Source organism: Canis lupus, chromosome 16 (genome assembly GCF_048164855.1).
Source record: "Canis lupus baileyi chromosome 16, mCanLup2.hap1, whole genome shotgun sequence".
Taxonomy (NCBI): Eukaryota; Metazoa; Chordata; class Mammalia; order Carnivora; family Canidae; genus Canis; species Canis lupus.
The window spans coordinates 7,285,853-7,306,639 of NC_132853.1; the positions used below are offsets into that span (position 1 = coordinate 7,285,853).

Genomic DNA, 20,787 nt, shown 5'->3' on the forward strand with positions numbered 1-20,787 from the left:
GAATTTGCCAATTTATTAGTTTTAACAGTTTCTGGCAGTCTTTCTTGTTTTCTATGTAAAATACATGCCATCTGTAAATATTGACAGTTTTACTGCTTCCTTTGCAATGTGGATGTGTCTTATTTCTTTTTCTTGCCTAATTCCTCTGGATAGGACTTCTAGTACTAGATTGAAATAGGTGTGTTGAGAGTGAGAGAACTTCTCTTGTTCCTCATTTTAGAGGAAAAGCTTTCAGCATTTCACCATTGAAGATGATGTTAGCTGTGTGTTTGTCCTATATGGCCTCTATTATACTGAGGTACATTCCTTCTATACCTAGTTTGTTGAGAGTCTCCATTATGAAAGGAAATTGTATTTTGTTGAATGCTTTTTCTGCATTTATTGAGATGATCATAGGATTTTTTTCCTTTCAATTTGTTAATCCTTGCATCCTAAGGGAAAATCTCATGTGATCATGGTGTATGACCCTTTCACATGCTGTTGAATTCAGTTTGGTGATATTTTGTTGAGGGGTGTTTCATCTGTACTTAATCAGGGATACTGGCCTGTAATGTTCGTTTTTTGTAGTGTCCTTATATGGCTTTGGTATCAGGATAATGCTGGCCTTGTGAAATGGGCTTGGACATGTTACCTTCTCTTCAGTATTTTGGAAGTTTGAGAGGGGTTCTTAATTTTGCCTTAGCTGTCTTTCCTCTTTGATTACCGATTCAGTCTCCTTATTCACTATTAGTTCACATTTTCTCTTTCTTCATGAGTCAGTCTTGGGAGGTTGTATGTTTTTAGGAATTTGTGCATTTCTTCCAGGTTGTCCAACTTGAATTTAATATTCTATCATGATTACTTTCATATGTTGGGAGAAGGTAGTGTGAAAGTGGCTTTTACATCAGATCAGTGTTGAAATTCCAGCTTCACCACTTATGGTCTACATTGTTTTGGGTAGTCATTTCACCCTTGAACTTGTGTCTGCATTCCTATCGTGGAGCTACTACTACTCTGAATTAACCCTGGGCTGGAAAAGGATGAGCTATCACAAGAAAGCCTGTTTCTCATTAGCTGTGGAAAATGTGAAGTTGTGCTGCAGTTATCAGTGTTCAAAATATTCTTCAAAAATGTGTTTTTAGTGGCATTATTTCATTAAGTGAAATGATAATATAGAAGTAAGAACAAACAATAAAGGAATGTAATGATTATATGGGAAGATCAACTGTTATAAGCTTGTAATTGAAACATTTCCCCCCAAAATGCCTGGAGAACACATTTTGCGGTAGACTAAATGAGTTAAGCAGTTTTTAACAGGCTTCCATTTTGCTGCCCAGCTTCTAAATTCTGGTTAAATTAAAACAAGCATACTTGTAAAATTTGAACCTTTTTGTATAATGTACGGCTAAAAAAAATACTATTAGCTTATAACTCAGTGAATTTCTGCAGTATAAACACACTTATGCAACCAGCAACAAACAATTTTACCAAGCACTTCCAGAAGCTCGTTAAGCCACCCCCACCCCCCCAACCCCGCTAGTGACTGCAAGTCTCTTCCTCCCAAGAATCATCCTCATCCTAACTTCTGTCACCATAGATTATTTCCCCCTGCATTCGATTTGGTTATACCCATGGTGATACGGCTCGTTTTGCTTAGTATCATGTTGTGAAATTCATCCATGTTGTTGCATGTGGCAAGAATTTGTTCATTCTGTCTCTCCTGCTCTTCACATCTGGGAATTCTGTCAATGAAGCCAAAATGTCCTAAGGCATCCATCATATGTAGTTGAATTGATTTTTCTCCTGTGCATCTAGGATGGTACTAGCCTTGTAGCATCTTTGGGAGAGTTTTGAACATAGTCAAATCATTTCTCTTAGAATCCTGAGAAAGGACATGAGCTGTAGCTTTTCTGGGTTTTGTGGTCTAGCAGCCCTCTTCTGCCTTTCGGGGGATAACTTCTATTATCTGCTTTTTTTTGTTCTCCCTGGGGGTTCTGGTGTACTGCCTACCACTCCATCCTACCAGGAAGCGGAAGTCCAGAAACATGCTTTAAATGCATAGCTGGATCCTGGGAAAATACAGGAAATTCCCAGGGGCCAAAAACCAAAGATGGCCAGGGTGCTGCAATCTCGGAGGGTAAAAGAATACAAGCCAGGGCTGCCCTGAGGCACTGCGGAAACTTGGCCTCTAGAGCCTCAAAGTATGAGTGGGTGGCTAGGAGCAGGCACCAAACAAAGCCTTGGATGGGGTGGGGGGATGATGGAGCTATGTCCCTCTCCATAGCCCCTAATCTTATAGGACTCTCAGAGCTATATTCCTTGAATAGAAGAGTGGGCTAGAAAACATAACCCTCCTAATGGCTAAAAAATGTGTTTTAGCTCTGTAGAGGGTTAGAGTTTATGATTTTTCTGCCAAAGATCTGATCTACAGCCTCTCTTTGGAGGTCTTTGGGATTTGCAATTAGACTCCCTCTGAAGTCCAGGAGATCCAAGTCTAGAAGGAGAAAATTACCACTGAACCAAAGATACATACAACCTGCTGGCAAAGCCAGCAGAGACAACTGAAAAGCAGAACTAGAGCCTCCAGAGCATCTCGACATGTTGTCAAATAACTATATTTAAAATCAAAAGAAACAAAGGGTAGAATTTAAAAATATGAGCAAGATACAAACGGTAGCAAAAATGACTATGCAGATTTGAGAAAGAACCAAATATAGGTTTTGGGAAAAGTGCTTAGTTTGGGGCCTGGCATTTAGGAGCTACTTAATAACTGTTAGCTTATTGTGGCCTTACTGAAGGTGCTCTCATTTAGGCAAATGATTCTCTATATAAAACTCATGACTTGGGGTGCTGGGGTGGCTTGGTCGGTTAAGCATTTGCCTTCAGCTCAGGTCAAGATCCCAGGATTCTGGGATTGAGCCCCACTTTGGACTCCCTGCTCAGCGGGGAGTCTACTTCTCCCTCTCCCTCCCTACTACCCCTCATCCTGCTCATTTTCTTTCTCTCTCAAATGAATAAATAAAATCTTAAAAATAAAAATAAAACTCATTACTTTACACAGTAGGAAGTGTCTTGGTGGAGCTTCTACTTGAGAAGTATTCACTAATACTATTGTTCTGTTGGCCTTAAAATTTATTGACTTAGTTGATATTGGACTCACAGCTTTGAGGCAGTTTCAAAAGCAAATGTGGTAGGCATTTGCCCACATGGTCAGTTTCAGCATATCTCAGGGTTATCCTATGTCCAAGAGATCTGTCTCCACCTGGCTAATTCCTGGATTCCTTTTGTATAAGGCTTTGTTTCCTGCAAACCCATCATATGTGATGTCATTTTTAGATGCAAATGTAGAAAAAATTATAGGTTAGAAAAGTAACATCAGGTATCCCTCATCATCCTTCAATGGGAGGAGCCAGGTACATAAAACTCATAAGACGTTTATGAAAACGAGTATAGTTTTGGGGCAGCTTTGTCCTCTTCTCCCCTCACCCCCCAACATGTTTTGAGTGCCTCCTGGATGCTAGGCCTGTGCCAACAGGAAGCTTGTGAGGATGACGAAAACATTGTTCCTCCTTCCCTGAAATTCACACCTTGACCACCAAGTCTGCTCCTTACACATGCATATAAATGAATTGAATCTATTATGTGCTTCTTTCTGCAAAACTCTTGATATCTTATGAATTTCTAATGAGTCTTCAGCTTTTGGAGCAAGATAAAGTGTATATATATTGTATATATTGCCAAGCATATGACAACAGTAACTAGCTAGCTAGATACTGTGGTTTTTCAAGCAAATAAATAGGTTCAATAATCAAGTTAACTTTTCCATTACTAATTCCACCACTTCAAATATTTTAGGATGATGTGAGGCATAAAGTTCATCTGAACACCTTTGGATTCTTCAAGGATGGCTACATGGTGGTTAACGTCAGTAGCCTTTCAGTCAATGAACCTGTAGGAGCCACAGACAAGGACACAACTGTAAGTGCCTTCCCAGGAGGTCAAGGGCTTTATCCTTTTCTGTTGATTAGATGAGAGCTTCACCCCACACTTAAATATGAAGTCTCAGAATATGGAGAAAATTAAACTTGTGAATAGGCATCAGATAGTTTTACTTTAAACACAGAAGTTGTCATTCTTGAATAATTTTAGTAATTAGTGATCCCTTTTCAAAATGAATGCTAAGAAAACCAAGAGAAGGCTAGGCCAAAGAATCACCTTTTCTGCTCTTAGAGTAAGAAAGATTGGATGCCAGAGCCTCATTTGGATATTTACCTCTACTCTTTTTACCCCTCCTAGATTGGATTCAGCTTAGATCGCACAAAGAATGATGGATTTTCTTCTTACCTGGTGAGCATTCCATGCATGATCTGATCACTCCTTTCACATGAGTCCAAGACGCTGGGTGGGAACACCTGGCTTCTGTCAGTGTTCTTTTCTTACTGTGGTGGCTGGTTTGATTCTGTAGCATCTCTGAGCACCCACAATTGTATTGTTTGGGATAGAGATTGGAGCATTCATTTGCCTTGTGTCTGAAAACTTTTTCTTATTCTAGTGTGAATGAATAAGATGATATACAATTGGGTCTTCCTTTCTCAGGATGAAGATGTGAATTACTGTATTTTAAAAAAGCAGTCAGTCTCTGTCACCCTTCTAATCCTAGACATCTCCAGAAGTGAGTAAGTAATTCTAATGTTCCTTCAGTTCTGTCCTTGAGTAAAGTTTGGGAGAATTTGTTTGTTCAGCTACCATTTACTGAGTGTCTACCACGTGTCAAGTACTGTGCTGAGTGCTGGCGGTTAGGAACACGATGAGGGAGATGGAGGTGCCACACCCGAGGAGCTTGTAGGTTAACGAGGGAGGCCAAACACCAATACAGATGATCATGGCAATATAGAGAGGTAGTGGGGCAGAGAAACTGTGAGCCATAAAAGAGAAGGGAAGGCTTCAGGCAACTCTTGGCCCAACCAACCTTTTAGTGAGTGGACTTCACTAGATAAATAAGGGAAGAGCATTGGAGGCAAAGGCGGAGCAGTGTGAAGTAGCATGGTGTATTCAATAGAGTGAGTTCATTATTCACATCCAGCTGACATCCAGGGAGACAGGGAGGCCTCTCCCTTGTGAAAAGTGCTTCCCTCCAGCTCAACTGTGCTAGATTAGCTCGTGTGTCCACTCCTTGGCAGGATGATGTCTGCTCAGAAGGGAGAAGAGAGGAAATGCATATTAGGCAGGCCCCTGTTAGTGCCTCCTGCCCCTCACTTGCCCCCTAGAGTTCACTTGAACACCTTACTGGTTTTTTATCCCTTGTTCCATTCCCCTTGTGGAACACATTATAGACACTTAGGGGGAAAATATGTCCATCCGTGTGGGTGCTAGGAAGGTAAGTTTCAGAGTGAGAGTGCTGGATCCTCGTCCAGCTGCTTCTGGCCTCAACACTCTGGGGCAAGTCATTAAGATTCCTGAGTCCCCATTTCAGCAGACACACAACACGGCCAGTACAGTACAGTCTACACTAGGGATGTCGCAAGGACTGTCTGAGATGATGGATTTAGACCCCGAGATGGTGTCCAACACATGGTACTTAGATGGCCATTGCATTACTTTGAACTTCCTTTCTTTCTTCTTATTTTGAATGTAGGGTGAGAGTAAGATCCCCACCAGAAGCTGGTACCCAGTTGCCAAAGATCGTCTTCAGCAAGGATGAGAAGGTCCTAGGCCAGAGCCAGGAGCCTGGGGCTAACCCTGTTTCAGCAGGCAACCAGACGCAGCTAAAACCAGGTCAGCTGTCAGGCCCAGAACAGCATCTTCTTCACTGGCCTGCTCTTTAGACTCTTTTTTTGTCCCTAAGTAAAAACACACACAGTCACAGCATTATTTTATTTCAGAGGTTATACAAAAATACTTAACCACTAAAAAGGTATAAACTGTGGGGAAGGTGAAGGAAAGAACAGTTGTTCCTCCCTCCTCATAGCACCAGAACTTTAGTAATCTGGGCTCCTTCTGGGCTCTTTCCTGGGTCTGGAACATTTGATTTTTAAAAGTCATAATTTCCTAAACATCCCTGTTCACTCAACGTGCAGACACTTCATTCTTACCAGACCTCCTATTATGTGGATACTGTAACTTGCTCAAGCTTTCCCCTTGAGAGGTATTTCCACTGTTGTGCTGTTATATATATTGCTGCATGGGGAGTTCTTTATTTGGAGAACTTTGGTCATATCTAGAACTTTATTTAGGATGGATTCCCAGAATTGGAATATTTGGTTCAAAGGGCATGAATACTTGGGAGCATATTGATGCATATGTTCCATTCCTTTCCAAATGCATTGTAAGAATTGATGCTCTTTTTCAGAAATATGTAGGAACTTCCCACATCATCATGTCCTAGCCAGCATTGGGTTTTTGGTGTCTGTTTGTTAGTTTGTGTTAATCCCAAAGCAAAAAGTAAAAAAGATATTCTTGGTTTTGTATTCACACTCACTAGTTAGGCTGTACTTTTTCTCCAGACATTGATTAACCAGTTTATATTTATTGCCTCTTTTGTTAACTGTCAGCTTTGTCTGATAGTTTAGTTTTTTTTTAAAGAATTTACTATTTATTGTATTATTTACACATTTTTTTTCTCAGCTCATCAAAACTAACCCAAATTAAAAGACATACAGAAATGTTACATTTGTGTGATGGTGTAGCTTAGTGTCTGCACACCATTCCTTTCTTGTCCATGTTCCTCTTGCTTACATAAGCATGCCCTGCACAGAAGATATTCTTTTCCTTCCTTTATTCTGAAACCCTCTCCCTGCAGGGAGCTTGAAATCCTGTCTTCCCCATGGAGGGTATCTTAAGTGAAAATAAGGCATAGATGCTTCTCTGATCCATGAAAGAAGCCAGTAGCAGTCTTAACACGCCTTGTTGTGGGGGGGGATAAGTATGAATTGTGCTCATATTATTTGCTATTAATTTTTCCATGTGTATAAATAAACATATATGTATTTTAAAACAAACTCTTCAAATGTGTTAACTTAGAAAATGGGGGAGGTCATCACTTCATATGGCATCTCTGACAATAACATACACTAGATTATTTAGAGATGATTTCCCTGTTGGTACTAAATATTGTTTTTTTTTAGAGAACATTTATAATGTAACAAGCTCTAGTTTGCTGCTCCTGCGGCTTAAGAGTTGTTTTGGAATCTGAGGAGTTGTCAGTCTACAAGATCACAAACAGCCTCCCCTTTTGTTTGAATTATTTGATATTAGGCAAGCTAGAGCCTCATAAAATGATATTGTAATACATATACAAGCTGAGTCATGCAATAATATCTTTTAAATGTTTCTGCTTCTAGACAGTGGAAAATCTAAAAGAAGTACAGTAGATTCAAAGGTAAGAATTGATCACCCACTGTGCTCAGCTTTCCTGGCTGTATATGTACATATGTGTATATGTGTGTGGATATATATGTGGGGATATGCGTGTGAGTGTAGATGTATTTATTTACATACATACATACAGGTACACACCTAAACACATATGCACGTGTAATCCACAGGGAATTGCTGTCTGTTTGGAGAGATAATGTTACTACATTTGAAGAGTTTCAAAGTAAAATTGAGTTCTGAGTTGTACAGCACTTACATAGTAGAGGGTCAGATAGTGAGGGGAGACTCCTTGGGGAGGAGTTGTCATCAGGGCTTGGACTGGTGGATTTGTTTGGGGAAGAGGAAGGAATGTCATAAGCAAAGACTGGAAATGGGAACAAGCATGACAAATGCTGGGTGCCAGCCTATGGGAAGTAAAAGGTATGTCTTGGGAGCAGAGAGAGGCATCTTAGATAATATCAGGCCAGACAGTAGAGGGTATTTATTTATGTGCAGAAAATAGGAAGCCATCAGGAGTTCTTTTTTATTTTATTTTATTTTATTTTATTTTATTTTATTTTATTTTATTTTATTTTTATTTTATTTTATTTTATTTTATTTTATTTTATTTTATTTTATTTATGATAGTCACAGAGAGAGAGAGAGAGGCAGAGACATAGGCAGAGGGAGAAGCAGGCTCCATGCACCGGGAACCCGACGTGGGACTCGATCCCGGGTCTCCAGGATCGCGCCCTGGGCCAAAGGCAGGCGCCAAACCGCTGCGCCACCCAGGGATCCCCGCCATCAGGAGTTCTTGATCAGGAAGGACTATGATACAGATGGTGTTTGGGGCAGATGTTGTTATGAAAGTAATGTACAGAGCAGCCTTGGAGAGGGAGACACTGAAATTAGGAAGACCAGGCAGAAAGTGGTTGTGACAATACAGGTTTAGTGTCCTGAGGATCTGTGCCAGAGCAGAGCCGTGGAATGTGGGGTAAGGGATGAAGATGGTGTTGGGGGGAGGAGGTAGAATTTTTACTTAATTATTTATTTATTTTGGTAGAAGAATTAGATGGTAGAGATAGCAGAAGGAAAAATTGGGAACATTTTGGTTTGGGATATCTTGATTTTTTCAGTGAGGGGCATCCAGATGGTTTTAATAGCAGTGTTGAAGTACAATTGACATACAATTAACTGCATATATTTGAATTGACAATTTGATAAGTTTTGACTTTAGTGTACACCACCACCACAATCAAAACAGTGAACATAATCATCACCTGCACTTTCATCTTCCCATCCTCAAGCAGCCCCTGTTCTGCCTCTGTAGACGAGTAACATAGAACTTTATACATATGCATCATGCAGTACATGCTTTTTGTCATCTTTGACTCAGCATAATTGCGTTTGAGTTCATGTATGTTGTTGGGTGTATCAGTAGTTCATTCATTCTCATGGCTGAGAGTTAGTCCATTGCACCAATGGCAATAATATGTTGATCAAATTGTGAATACGTCCAGGTGACGTGCTAGGATATAACCGGGGTAGGCATCAGTAGTCCTGCTGAAGCTGTAAGAATGGTGATGTGCTCCAGGCAGAAGATCAGGGGGCGGGGACAGGGAATAGAAGGTTAGTGGGCTACAGAAGAGACTGTTGAGAAAGGAAGTGGGTGAGGAAGAGTTACCATTCCTTGTGAAAGGGGATCACACACATCTTAAAAGGATGGTGAATTTTATTTTCAGAGAGTTTTTGAAAGGTCAACAAATTTAGGATTTAAAAAGGATGTGTTTTTGTTTGTTTGTTTTTGTTTTTTAATTAGTATATATTTCTGCCAGTATCGTCCTAAAACAGGTTGTGTTTTTTTTTTTTTCAGGCAACGGGAGAAAAATCCTTTTCTGTTCACAATAGTGATGGGGCAGTTTCTTTTCAGGTATGTATTCTCTTTGAGTAATCTTCATAGGATTTATCTTTACCATGTAAAAGGATGAATTTGCAAAGGAATTTTGAATGCCTAATAATGATTTAGGCATACTACCTATCAAGTGATATTGCTGTCACTTGAATGCAGTAGTTTTCTCTGCATAGCAAACCTTCAAGGTGGCTGTTGTTACCCACCACTTAGTAGATCATGTATCTAAGAATGAGTGACTTTGTGAATGTCCAATGTGAGTGACAGGGCCCAGATTCCAATGCACATCTGCCTGACTGTCACCACGCCTCTGCCTCCCATTCAGAGTGTGCCAGAAGCACCGAATTCTGTACCTAGAAGGACCATTGGTGATCATTTAGGAGGTTGGTAGGATTTTAGAGAGGAGTTCACTGAGGGTCAGTAGCCTTGAGTGAGCTGCGCAGCTGGCCCCATTGTTCACTGTTCATGAGTGTTTATGGCAGCATCACAGCCTATGGATGGGGTAGGACGTTAGATGGGGTCTCAGCAACCACTTACTGGCTGACCTCAGACAACTCACTGAACTCCTAGATCTTGCTCTTAATCATCTAAGAGTGAACAGTGATGGCATTTATCTCATAGAGTTGTTATAAGTATCATTTTTCAAATATGAAAGTGCTTTGGAAGTACTATACAAATAATCTTTTATCATGAATTTATAAGAGTCACTGCCCCTTTTCTAACCAGTTTATAGTAGTTGAGGTATAATTTGGGTCAAGTGCACAGGTCTTTTATTTATTTAATTTTAAGATTTTATTTATTTACTCATGAGAGAGACAAAGAGGGAGGCAGAGGGACAAGCAGTCTCCATGTAGGGAGCCCGATGTGGGACTCAATCCCGGTACTCCAGGATCATGCCCTGAGCTGAAGGCAGATGCGCCCAACTGCTGAGCCACCCAGGCATCCCAAGTACACAGGTCTTTTTTTTTTTTTTTTAATTTTGTTTATTTATTCATGAGAGAGAGAGAGCGGCAGAGACACAGGCAGAGGGAGAAGCAGGCTCCATGCAGGGAACCTGATGTGGGACTCGATCCCGGGACTGGGATCATACCCCGGGCTGGAGGCGGCGCTAAGCCGCTGAGCCACCCAGGGCTGCCCTGCACAGGTCTTAAATGTGTAGTTCAGTCAGTTCTGACAAATGCATGCACTATGGAACCCAGTCTGTCAAGATTCTCTATATTTTTACCACCTCAGCGTCCCCTATCCACTGTTCTGATTTCTTTCAGCATAAGTTGCTCTATCTAACAATTATTATGTGGTCTTTAAATTTAGTAACTGTAGGTATTAATTGCTGACTGAGAGCCTGTGGATGCTTGTCTGCCGTGAACCCTCAGCAGCTTCCCATCTGCCTCAGAGCAAAAGCTCCAGCCCTTCCTGGTCTGCAAGGCCATGTGGTCTGGCCGCTGTCTTCTCTTTGACCCCAGCTCCGGTTTCCGCTCCAGCCACAGAGGCCACCTTGCCCAAGAACAGTCAGGCCTTCGGCTCTTCTTGTCTGTACTCACTGGCGGGAATGCTTGTCTTCCAGAATCCAGTGATTAATTTCTTCCTCTTTCAGGCCTTCCTCAAATGTTATCTTCTCAGCAAAGCTTCCTCCATTCACCCTGTTTTATTTTTATTTTAAGATTTTATTTATTTATTCATGAGAGACACACAGAGAAAGGCAGAGACACAGGCAGAGGGGGAAGCAGGCTCCATGCAGGAAGCCCAAAGTGGGACTCGATCCCAGGTCTCTAGGATCACATCCTGGGCTGAGGGCGGCACTAAACCACTGAGCCACCTGGGCAGCCCCATTCGCCCTGTTTTAAATGCAGTTCCCGTCTCTTCCCTCCTGCTGGTTTTCCCTTAGCACTTCTCCTTTCCAACATGCAATGTACTCCACTCACTTACCTATGATTATCTTCTGTGGCTCCCTTTAGAAGGTAGCCATAAGGAAGAGGGTTTTTTATTTCTTTTCTTTCCAATGTATATGAAATCCCTAGTCTTGGGCCTGGCCTATGATAGGCTGTACATTAGTAATTATGGAACCGAGTAGATGCATGCCGGGCAGGGTGTGGAGTGCTTACACATTGTCATTACCTCAGTTCATCCTGCCAGTAACTCTGTGAAGGAGGTACTGTTGTTATTCCCCTTTTACAGATGAGGAATCTGAGGCTCAGATAGGTTAAGTAATTTGCCCAAGGGGAGGATTCAAACCTGGGTTTGTCTGACTCCAAGGCCCATCCATGTGTTTAACCACTTTGTTTACTACCTCAAGAAAATATAAAAGGTATTTTTGTTTCTCTCACTTGAAAGTGCTTATTAAGACCATAAGTTGTTTTTTTTTTTTTTTTTAAGATTTTATTTATTTATTCATGAGAGATAGAGAGGCAGAGACATAAGCAGAGAGAGAAGCAGGCTTCATGTAGGGAACCCTTCATGTAGGGACTTCAGGGAAGTCCATGATCCATGGACTCCAGGATCACGCCCTGGGCCAAGGGTAGGCGCTCAACTGCTGAGTGACCCAGGCGTCCCAAGACCAGTTTTTTGAAATTTCTTTAAGCCATTTTTAAAAAGAAATCACCAAGGAAAGCATGGTAGGATATACACATTTGTCAGTTACTAAAGCTTTGTGTTAGGGTGAGTGTCATGGGGAAAGCAGCTTGTGTGGTGATTAAGGACATTTGTTGAGATAACCAGTTCATAAGATTCTCAAGGTACATGAAACAGGCAGTGGACAGACTGCCTCTTCTCTGGCTTCACGTCTTCACGTAAAGAAGTCAGTAGGTGACCGCTTGCTGTTCTGCTACCCAGGATCCTCCTAATTTTGGACAAGGCAGTCATTGTTAGCTTTTCTGCTCCATCCACAGAGCAGGGATGATAGTTTGTCTGCCTAAAGCAGGAAAAGGACTGTTAGGTGTTATTCCCACTCTAAAATATACATTTTTGTTTGATTTTTTTTTTTTTTAAGGGTCAGGTGCCTACTCTGATCAACCATTGATGGTTCTACTGACTTTTTAAAAAATTGTATCTCTTAGAAACCTCCTATGATTCTTATTTTAGGAACTAAAAATTATTAATATGTTTAGAAGAGTTTTCTGGCTACCCCCACGTGGACTAACACACACGGTTTTACATTTACATTGCTGAGTTTGGGACATGATTTAACAAAGTAATATTTCAGCTTGAATATTCTGGGTCTTTTATTTCCATCTTCTTGTCAGATGTCTATTTTTTTCTATCCTTTTTAACTGTGTGGTGTAGTATGCTTGCAGAGGAGCACATTGTATTTGTCAGGTACAAATAATTATAAATAATAATCTTTGTAACCATCAGTGGAGAACACTGCCAGCACCCCAGAGACCACGTGTGACCCTCATATCCCCTCCCAACTGTTAGGAAAACTGTTATCGCTATTGGTTCTTTGCTTCTCTATGTAGTTTATCTTCTATATCTTTTAGGCTTCTAGCAAAATGCTCTCTAGAATTGACCAAGGAGTCATACTCTGTGATCTTATAAATAAAATGTCTTTGGATTTACATTAAACTTCATTTGAACACAGGAAGCATGTGAGAAATAGAAAAATGTGTACATGTAGAAAATGTAGACTGTGTCACTGTTGCTGAAATCACAGGAGTAGATTTTATTTTATTTTATTTTTATTTTTATTTTTATTTTTATTTTTATTTATTTTATTTTATTTATTTTATTTTATTTTTTTTTAGGAGTAGATTTTAAATTGGTCCTTTACCTTCCCAAGCAGCAGATGAGCCTCCTTTCTTTTAGGAGTATTTTTTACCTACACAGCAAAATAATATGTTAGCTTGAAAACGAGGTACCTGCTTCGTAGATTCTTCCTGCAGCCAGCCCTCAGTGGAAGCTACCACGGCTGGGGAGAGGGGGTCTACGTCAAAAGGAGGACGGCAATGAGTGGTCATAGAACCTCGGTGGTGGGGCATATAGGTGTTCACTGGGCAGTTCTGTCCCCTTTCCCATTACCTTGAAAATTGTTATAAGAAAATATTGAGACAGAATAACAGAATAAGAAAACATCTGTTTTGTTGTTGTTGTTTTGTTGTTGTTGTTGTTGTTTTAAGATTTTATTTATTTAACTGAGAGAGTGAGCAGGAATGGGGGAAAGGCCAAAGGGTAGAAAGAGAAGCAGGCTCTCTACTGAGCAGGGAATCTGATGCAGGGCTCAATCCCAGGATTCAGATCGTGACCTGAGCTGAAGGCAGATGGTTAAGTGACTGAGCTACCCAGGCACCCTGAAAACATCTTTTTAAACTCTGCCCTGGGAAAATCTGATTAAGTGATGAGTCCATCTGTATTTTCTTTTGTCCATAGCATTCATGAACTATCTCTAAGATTTAGACATTTAGCTGAGGATTTGCGTACTCTTAAATTTTTGTCTTCTTCACTTTCAGTTTTTCTTTAACATCAGCACTGATGACCAAGAAGGCCTCTACAGTCTTTATTTCCATAAATGCTCTGGGAATAAAGTGCTGTCTAGCGACAAGTTTTCCTTCAGCCTTGATGTGAGTACTGTCTAGAAGATGTTCCATGTGGATTTTGTCAGTTCTGTAAAATGTGAGACATTTATTTCATTATAAGAGCAGGTTTTAGCTTAAATAGAGTAGGAGAAGAATGTGGCCAGAATCCCATCTCCACAGAGGATTCACAAACAAGAAAATACAGAGCAATTTGGGATGGTTTTACACTTTAACCTGTGCATTAGGAATGTGATTATTACCTGCTAATACTTCCTTAGCCAGGTGAAGCAGCTAAGGTGACAGATTGCTGACTGTGGGATGATCTGTTCCTGAAAAGTAAGCATTAGTTTCATGTTCATTTCAGATTGAGATCACAGAGAAGAACCCTGACAGCTACCTCTCCGCAGGAGAAATCCCTCTCCCTAAATTATACATTTCCATGGCCTTTTTCTTTTTCCTTTCTGGAACTATCTGGATTCACATCCTTCGAAAACGACGGTGAGTTGTTACTTCTTGAGCCATCCAGCTTAGAGTGTGTTGAGATGTGCGTAATTTCATATTTTGCTGGCTTCTGAGCCTTGGAGGGATTGGCACTAGCAACCTTGTCCTCTTCAAAGGGCATCTTCCCTGAAACAGAGATTATGCAAGCCTTGCACTGTGGGGGGCCTTTGCATGCCCTGGTGTTTGTTTACTTCCCTTTGCTTTGTTTAAAAAGCAAATCCAAATATTTTAATAATAGGCAAAATAAAATGTATAAGCAAGTGTTACCATAGTGAAGAGGATGTGGTCCAGGATTCAGGGTGAGCTCACTGATCCCATTCAGAGGCTGTGTGTTCACGAGAGGAGGTTAGTGACAGTGACCCACTGCCTGGCCAAGAGCATGGCATTACTGCTTTGTACAGAAGCTGCCTGCTCAGAGGTGTTGGCTTCCAGAGGCCTGTCCCTGGAGAAAACTTACTCAGAACCCACCTGCCTGGCTCTTGGACTCTCTTCTGAAACCCGAAGGCTTTACCTGCCTGTACTCAGTTCTTGAAGGGAGCAGCTGTGTGTATGTGGATCAAGTGTTTAAATCTGTCTCCTTCCCTCAAAAAAACTGAATAAAAAACTGAATAAAAAACTTTCTAATTTTCAGTTAGAGAACAGTGTGAAGTATTTGTTATATTATAAAGCCTGTTAAATAAATGATGGGATGTGAATATGGGATTGTAATGGAATTAATCTAAATTCATAAAATAATTAAGTGCCCCAAATACCTCTTTCTCTGGAGCATTGGTCAGAAATTGAGATCTCTTCAGTCCCTAGTGGCCTGTCTTCTGGTGGACATGCTCAGCTGGAGTGGTGAGCCTCGACGGGTGCACTGCTAGTTCCTATTTGTCATAAGATTCACTGCACTCACCAAATGGAAAGAGCCACTTGTTTACTTGTGAAGGACCCTTCATGGTCATGTTTAGAGTAGGCGATTCGGCAGCTTTTAATAAGAAAAAAAGAATCTTACCAATTTAGCTATAAAAAGGTTTTTAAGTAAAGTTTTGCTTCTGCCTTTATTAAAAAAGCAAGAACTGGGAATCAGAGACCCAATTCCAAGTATAAATGTGGATTGCTCCCACCTGTGTGTCTTGTTTCACTCTCTGAGCCACAAAACTGGGACAGGGTCATTGCCCTGCTTTTCTCTCTGGGTCTTATTAGAACCTTAGATATGTTATGTGATTCCCCCCAAAATATTGTGTTCTAGAGGGCTTTATAAATCAGAGTGCTATGCAAATATTAGGTACATACAAAATAGTTGACCAGGCAGGTGTTCAGTGGTATTTGAGTTTCCGTGTATTTAGCAGTTGTCACTGGTTCACTTACATAAAATTGTGGGAAGTTTTAAATCTGTGGTTAAATGAGGCCAACCTATTTTGTGCAGCATGTGTTTAGCTTTCTTGCTGAAGTGCAGTATACACACAAGGATATATAATTTAAGCCTTCCACCCCATCTCCTCGTTTTTCCAGGAGACTTACAGACAGTTCTGTTGGGTTGGAAATTTGAATCACATAAAGGATATGACTCCAAGGTTTTGTGCATTTCAGAGGCTCGCAGTCCCTTAGAGTTAGAATGAACTGGGAGATCTTTGCCTCATTTTATGGAGGTCTCGAGAGGAGAAATAAGAGACAGCAGCTAGTGGCACCTGCCAGAGCTGGGAGCGGAACCTGCATCTGCCTGGCGTGCGTGTGCGGCTCCTCTCAACTCTCCGAGTTCTGTCCTGGGCCCTTGAGTGTGGGGAGGGTAAGACAGCCAATCGTTTTTCCATGTCTGCTCCTTGCCCAGTTAAGCACTTGATGCTAGTTGTTTCACCTCACCATCCAGCCACTCCTTGAGCTGGGTGTTGCCCGTTTTCAGGAGAGGTACCTGAGGCTTGGTGGGATTACAGTTGTCAGGGTAGAAGCAGTATGCAAGCCAAGTTGCTGTGGCTTTCAAGTATGTGTTCATCTCAGACATTACTACCTGGCATGTGAGTGAGTACAGGGCTCGGCAGCCGGCAGTTCTGCGCTCTGGGTACCTCTTGATGCTCTTCAGAAGTGACACACTCCTCTGGCCTTTACTACATTTTTGACCTTCAAGTAGGTAGGCACCAGACAGGAAATCAGCCCAGAAAGGGAGTGTGTGCCAGTTCAAGACACACCCACCTTATCGGTCTGTGCAAGGCCCCTGGTCTTCATTTCCCCTTTGTTTTCTACCCCTCACTCATGCTTTTCCCAGCTACTTAGATGCAGGTTATATCTATGCTGGGCATGTGTGTGTTCTTATAAATAACTAATGTTTATTGATACTGTGTATTTTAACTTCTATAAACTATATTATCTATAGATACTGTTCTCATTTTTCACACCGTAGTGTCTTTCTTAAGACCTAGTCACATTGCTGTATGTCTATCTAGTTTGTTAGTTTTTAGCTACTCCATAGTGTGCATCCCCACATTCTACTTATCCATCCTTTTAGTGAGAGACCCCTCTCTTGGCCTCCATTCCCTGTCTACTCCAGGTTTGTCATGACCGCCTACTCCCACCCTGGCCTTGTCCCCCCTTATGGCTCTGTGCAGTGTCTGCTGTACACTCCCAGAAGGAGGTGCACTGGGTCTGGGGTAAATTCTTATTTAATTTCATTAAGTGCTGCCACTTTGCCTGTACCAGTTTATACTTCTTCCAGGGGTGCATAGGGTTCCTGTTTCCCCTATGTACCAACACTGCCAACTTATTTTTTGCCAGTCTGATGGATATAAACTGGTACTTTATTTTGCATTTTCTTAAATACTAATGATATGAAATATCTTTCTAGGGACTTGTTAACTATTTGGGTTACCCCTCTTGTAACTGCCTTTATGGTTCTCTTGGGGTGTCTCATTTTCTTGTCACCCTACATGAGTTTCTTGTATATTTTCGATATCAGTCCTTTGTCTGTCTTAGACATTGCAAATTTCTTCTCCCAGTCTGTTAAACTTGTCTGTGGTATTCATTGTTGAAAGAAAGTCTTTCATATTAATAGAGTCAGAACTATCTAATTTTAGTCTTTGGGGCAGTGCTGCTTGGAAGAAACCTTTCCCTACTCCAGGGTCACAAAAGACATATGTTATGTTTAGCACTGAGATCCATCTGGAGTCCTCCTTTATGTAAATGTGAAGTAGGGACACAGCAGTGTATGTATACGTATACGCACACAGGTTTGGGCTGATTTTCCCTGTGCCGGTTAAACCATCCATCCTGTTTCTACCGATTTGCTACCCCTTTATCTATCATATATCAAGGCTTCATACACTCAGGAATCCATTTCTGAGCTTTCTGTTCTGTTGGTTTGTCTGATGCTGTACCCATTCCATAGTTTTTACTGCCATGGCTTTGCAGAATAGTCTTGATATCTGACAGTGTGCATTTCCTCTGTAGCTCTTATTCAAGTTTTAGGCACTTTAAGAGTTGTCAGTTTGTCTCCCAGATGGTCTTGTGTCCTATTAGGTCAGTTCCCAGGGTGAGGTGGAAAAGTATAGAGGAATTTAGTGGCCGGCAGCCCAAAGGTGGACGAGTCTATTGTAGGCATGGTGGTGGGAGTGGGGACTTTTCCCCCACTGGCCTGGTGAGTGTGGCGGGTTCCACCCTATCTGCCGCCTGGCTCCAGGCCTGCCCCCCCCCCCCAGCCTCCAGGGCCGCAGCTTGCCCCCACAGACCCCACAGCCGAGCCTAGGCACCTTCCACTCCCACCCATGGGTTTCTTGCCAGTTTTGTGGATCCCACCGCTTCATTCTTGCCTCTGTGGCCTTTCAAGGGCAGTTTCTGGGCACGAACCTGGCAAGCTATGTAGATTTCCATCTTATCAGGAGCTGGAACTCATCCTGTCTGGCTTTGGTGCCTGACTTTGTTCTAGTCACAACACAGACTTGTGCATGAGAGGTGACTCTAGGGCTCCATTGGGGCTGTTTCTGCTGGTAGAAACTAGGTTTCCAAAAGACTTCATGTTTGTGGTTTGCTGAGATTATAGTTACTACTTCCTTATAAATGTATCTGATGTCTGGAGCTTTGGCCATCCATTGGAGGAATGGAATATTTCTTTAATTCTTTTCTCTCTGTTTTTATAGGAATGACGTATTTAAAATTCACTGGTTGATGGCGGCCCTTCCTTTCACCAAGTCTCTTTCCTTGGTGTTCCATGCAGTATGTATTAGTATTTTGGATCATTTATGAAATGGTGTACAGTGTCTATATAATTAGGAAAAATGAGTTGGAAAGAAGGGGAGCTAGGTCATGGGAAACAAGATGAAAGAAGACCTTGTCTCATGAAGCCTTTGGTGCAGGAGGGGCCATCACAGGGGTAAATCATGACACCCTCTGTCCATGACCCTGGCCCAGAGACATCTTCCTTTTTTTTTTTTTTTTTTTTTAAAGATTTTATTTATTTATTAGAGAGAGAGAGAGAGAGGGAGGGAGAACATGAGTAGGAGGAGGGGGAGAGGGAGAAGCAGACTCCCCACTGAGCAGGGAGCCTGATGTGGGGATCTATCCTAGGACCCCAGGATCATAGCCTGAGCCGAAGGTAGATGCTTAACCAACTGAGCCACCCAGGTGCCCCCCACTAGACATCTTCTAATGCTACCTGCATACTCAGAGTTTTCCTAGAGCTTTACTTGTTTTTATTCCTGTTTGTCGTTTTTCGAGGTTAGAGTGCCACCTGCTGAATTGTTTCCATGAATTAATTTTTCTAAATACTTTGCCATGTTCCCATTTGATTTGAAGTCCGTGTTAGCATATTTATTTGAGAGAAAAAGGATACTCTAAAGAATGAGATGTGTGAACTAAGCTTATACTTTGAATATTTAGTCTGGATGGGAGATGAAGTGCACCTGCCTGTGGGAGGAAAGTCACAACTGGCTCGTGGCACCTGCCGGCTGTGCTCATAAGGGCGACAGTTTCCAGACACATGCTCTCCTACACTTAAAAAGTGTTGGTATCAAAGAAGTAGTGATGTGTCCAGTTACAGTCTCTGGAAATGACAGTTATTTGGATAATTTCCCATTTGGATCTAAGTTAAAAGAAATTTTCTGGAACTTTGTAGATAATGAATGACAAGACCCTTGAGTCACTTCAGTGTCTAGTTAGCCATTTGTGACAGAATAAAGATGAAATCAATAACAGTGTCTGTGAGTTCTGCCAGGAACCATTGTGGGCGCTCTCCTGAAACTTGCCACTTTAATTAAAACGTGTTGGTGGCTTTGAGTAGCTCTAAATGTACAGAGTTTCTTCAAAAAAACAAAACAGAACAGTGGAAGCTGCATGACTCCACATGGATTTTTTTGCTGGCTGGCTGACTGACTTGTGTAATAAGCAGCTGCAGTGTGCAAAGTGAAGTTCCTGGCTGAAATGCTGAAGAAAGATGGGTGACATTTGGCCCTTGGAGATTTTAAACAGAACAGGCCACCATTTGCCAGTGTGAATCTCCCGCCTGAAGAGAGTGGCCTGGCCTGGGTGCTGGTGGTGTTGAGATCTTGTGGCAGGTTTCTCTTGCTACCTCATGTTAGTGCCCTCACATGCTGAATTGTGAGGTATTAGGACGTGGGGCAGAGGAGACCCCCTCCTCCTATGGTGAGGTCCTGTGGCAGCATTTCCTGTTCGCTGTGTGGACCTTTCTGAAATGCAGTTGTTTCTTTGCAGATCGACTACCACTATATCTCCTCCCAGGGCTTTCCGATCGAGGGTTGGGCTGTCGTGTACTACATCACTCACCTGTAAGTATGCAGAGAGACACATGAAATACTCCTCCCTCAAGGTGACATGCAAAGTCGGGGAGGCCATGGTAGGAAGAGACTTGCCTTGCGATAACAGTCCTTGCCCTCTTGTGGCAGCCCGTCTGGGTTCCTGCCATGCCAAGGGTGTGTGGCACACAGGTGGCTGTCTGGACCTGAGAACTCGGGGCTGTGGGTGTGCTCCCAGGAAGAGGTTGCCTCCATTGGAGGATTAGCTGCTCAGGGAGTGGGGTATGTGGCAAACTATTTGTGTGCTGCTTCACTTAAGAGAAGTTCCTAAACTTGGCCACCTACCTTTTCCAAGAAGCACGTGAAGTCATAAATGAGTTGTGTAATGGAACTTGCACAGACACTTGGAAGAGACCATTAGTGTCTGGAACTTTTTCTTTTCCAGCTTGAAAGGGGCACTACTGTTCATCACTATCGCGCTCATCGGCACCGGCTGGGCTTTCATTAAGCATATCCTTTCTGATAAAGACAAAAAGATCTTCATGATTGTCATCCCGCTCCAGGTAAAGGGACCCTAATCTTGCATGTCTTGGTTGTGTCCTGGCACTTTGCAAGGCTCAGCTCTGGGCCTGTCCAGGCAGAGGGGGTCCACTCGCCTTGAAACCCTAGCTATTACCACTGGGCTTCTCTTGCTGAATTCTGGCAGACCTGGGCCTCGGGTCATTGCCCTGAAAGCTGTCTGCAATTGCTCATCTGGCGAGCGGCTTATGGATGCCTACACTTGAGTGGAGAGGTCAGAGGACATACTGCCTGCCTTCCT

The 20,787-nt window shown here is 42.1% G+C and overlaps 1 protein-coding gene across 5 annotated transcripts in view; it reads left to right on the plus strand.

Annotated features, from left to right (window-relative positions):
* The window catches only part of GPR107 (G protein-coupled receptor 107), an 80,904-nt gene that overhangs the window by 25,631 nt on the left and 34,486 nt on the right, over positions 1 to 20,787 (plus strand). For all 5 annotated transcript variants that reach the window (XM_072778323.1, XM_072778324.1, XM_072778325.1 and 2 more), the window contains 11 exons: positions 3,835 to 3,957; positions 4,276 to 4,326; positions 4,576 to 4,655; positions 5,615 to 5,754; positions 7,320 to 7,357; positions 9,206 to 9,262; positions 13,684 to 13,794; positions 14,114 to 14,247; positions 18,357 to 18,432; positions 19,927 to 20,000; positions 20,413 to 20,530. In XM_072778323.1, the coding sequence (XP_072634424.1) occupies positions 3,835 to 3,957; positions 4,276 to 4,326; positions 4,576 to 4,655; positions 5,615 to 5,754; positions 7,320 to 7,357; positions 9,206 to 9,262; positions 13,684 to 13,794; positions 14,114 to 14,247; positions 18,357 to 18,432; positions 19,927 to 20,000; positions 20,413 to 20,530 (1,002 nt within the window). The remainder of the gene's footprint in view (positions 1 to 3,834; positions 3,958 to 4,275; positions 4,327 to 4,575; positions 4,656 to 5,614; positions 5,755 to 7,319; positions 7,358 to 9,205; positions 9,263 to 13,683; positions 13,795 to 14,113; positions 14,248 to 18,356; positions 18,433 to 19,926; positions 20,001 to 20,412; positions 20,531 to 20,787) is intronic.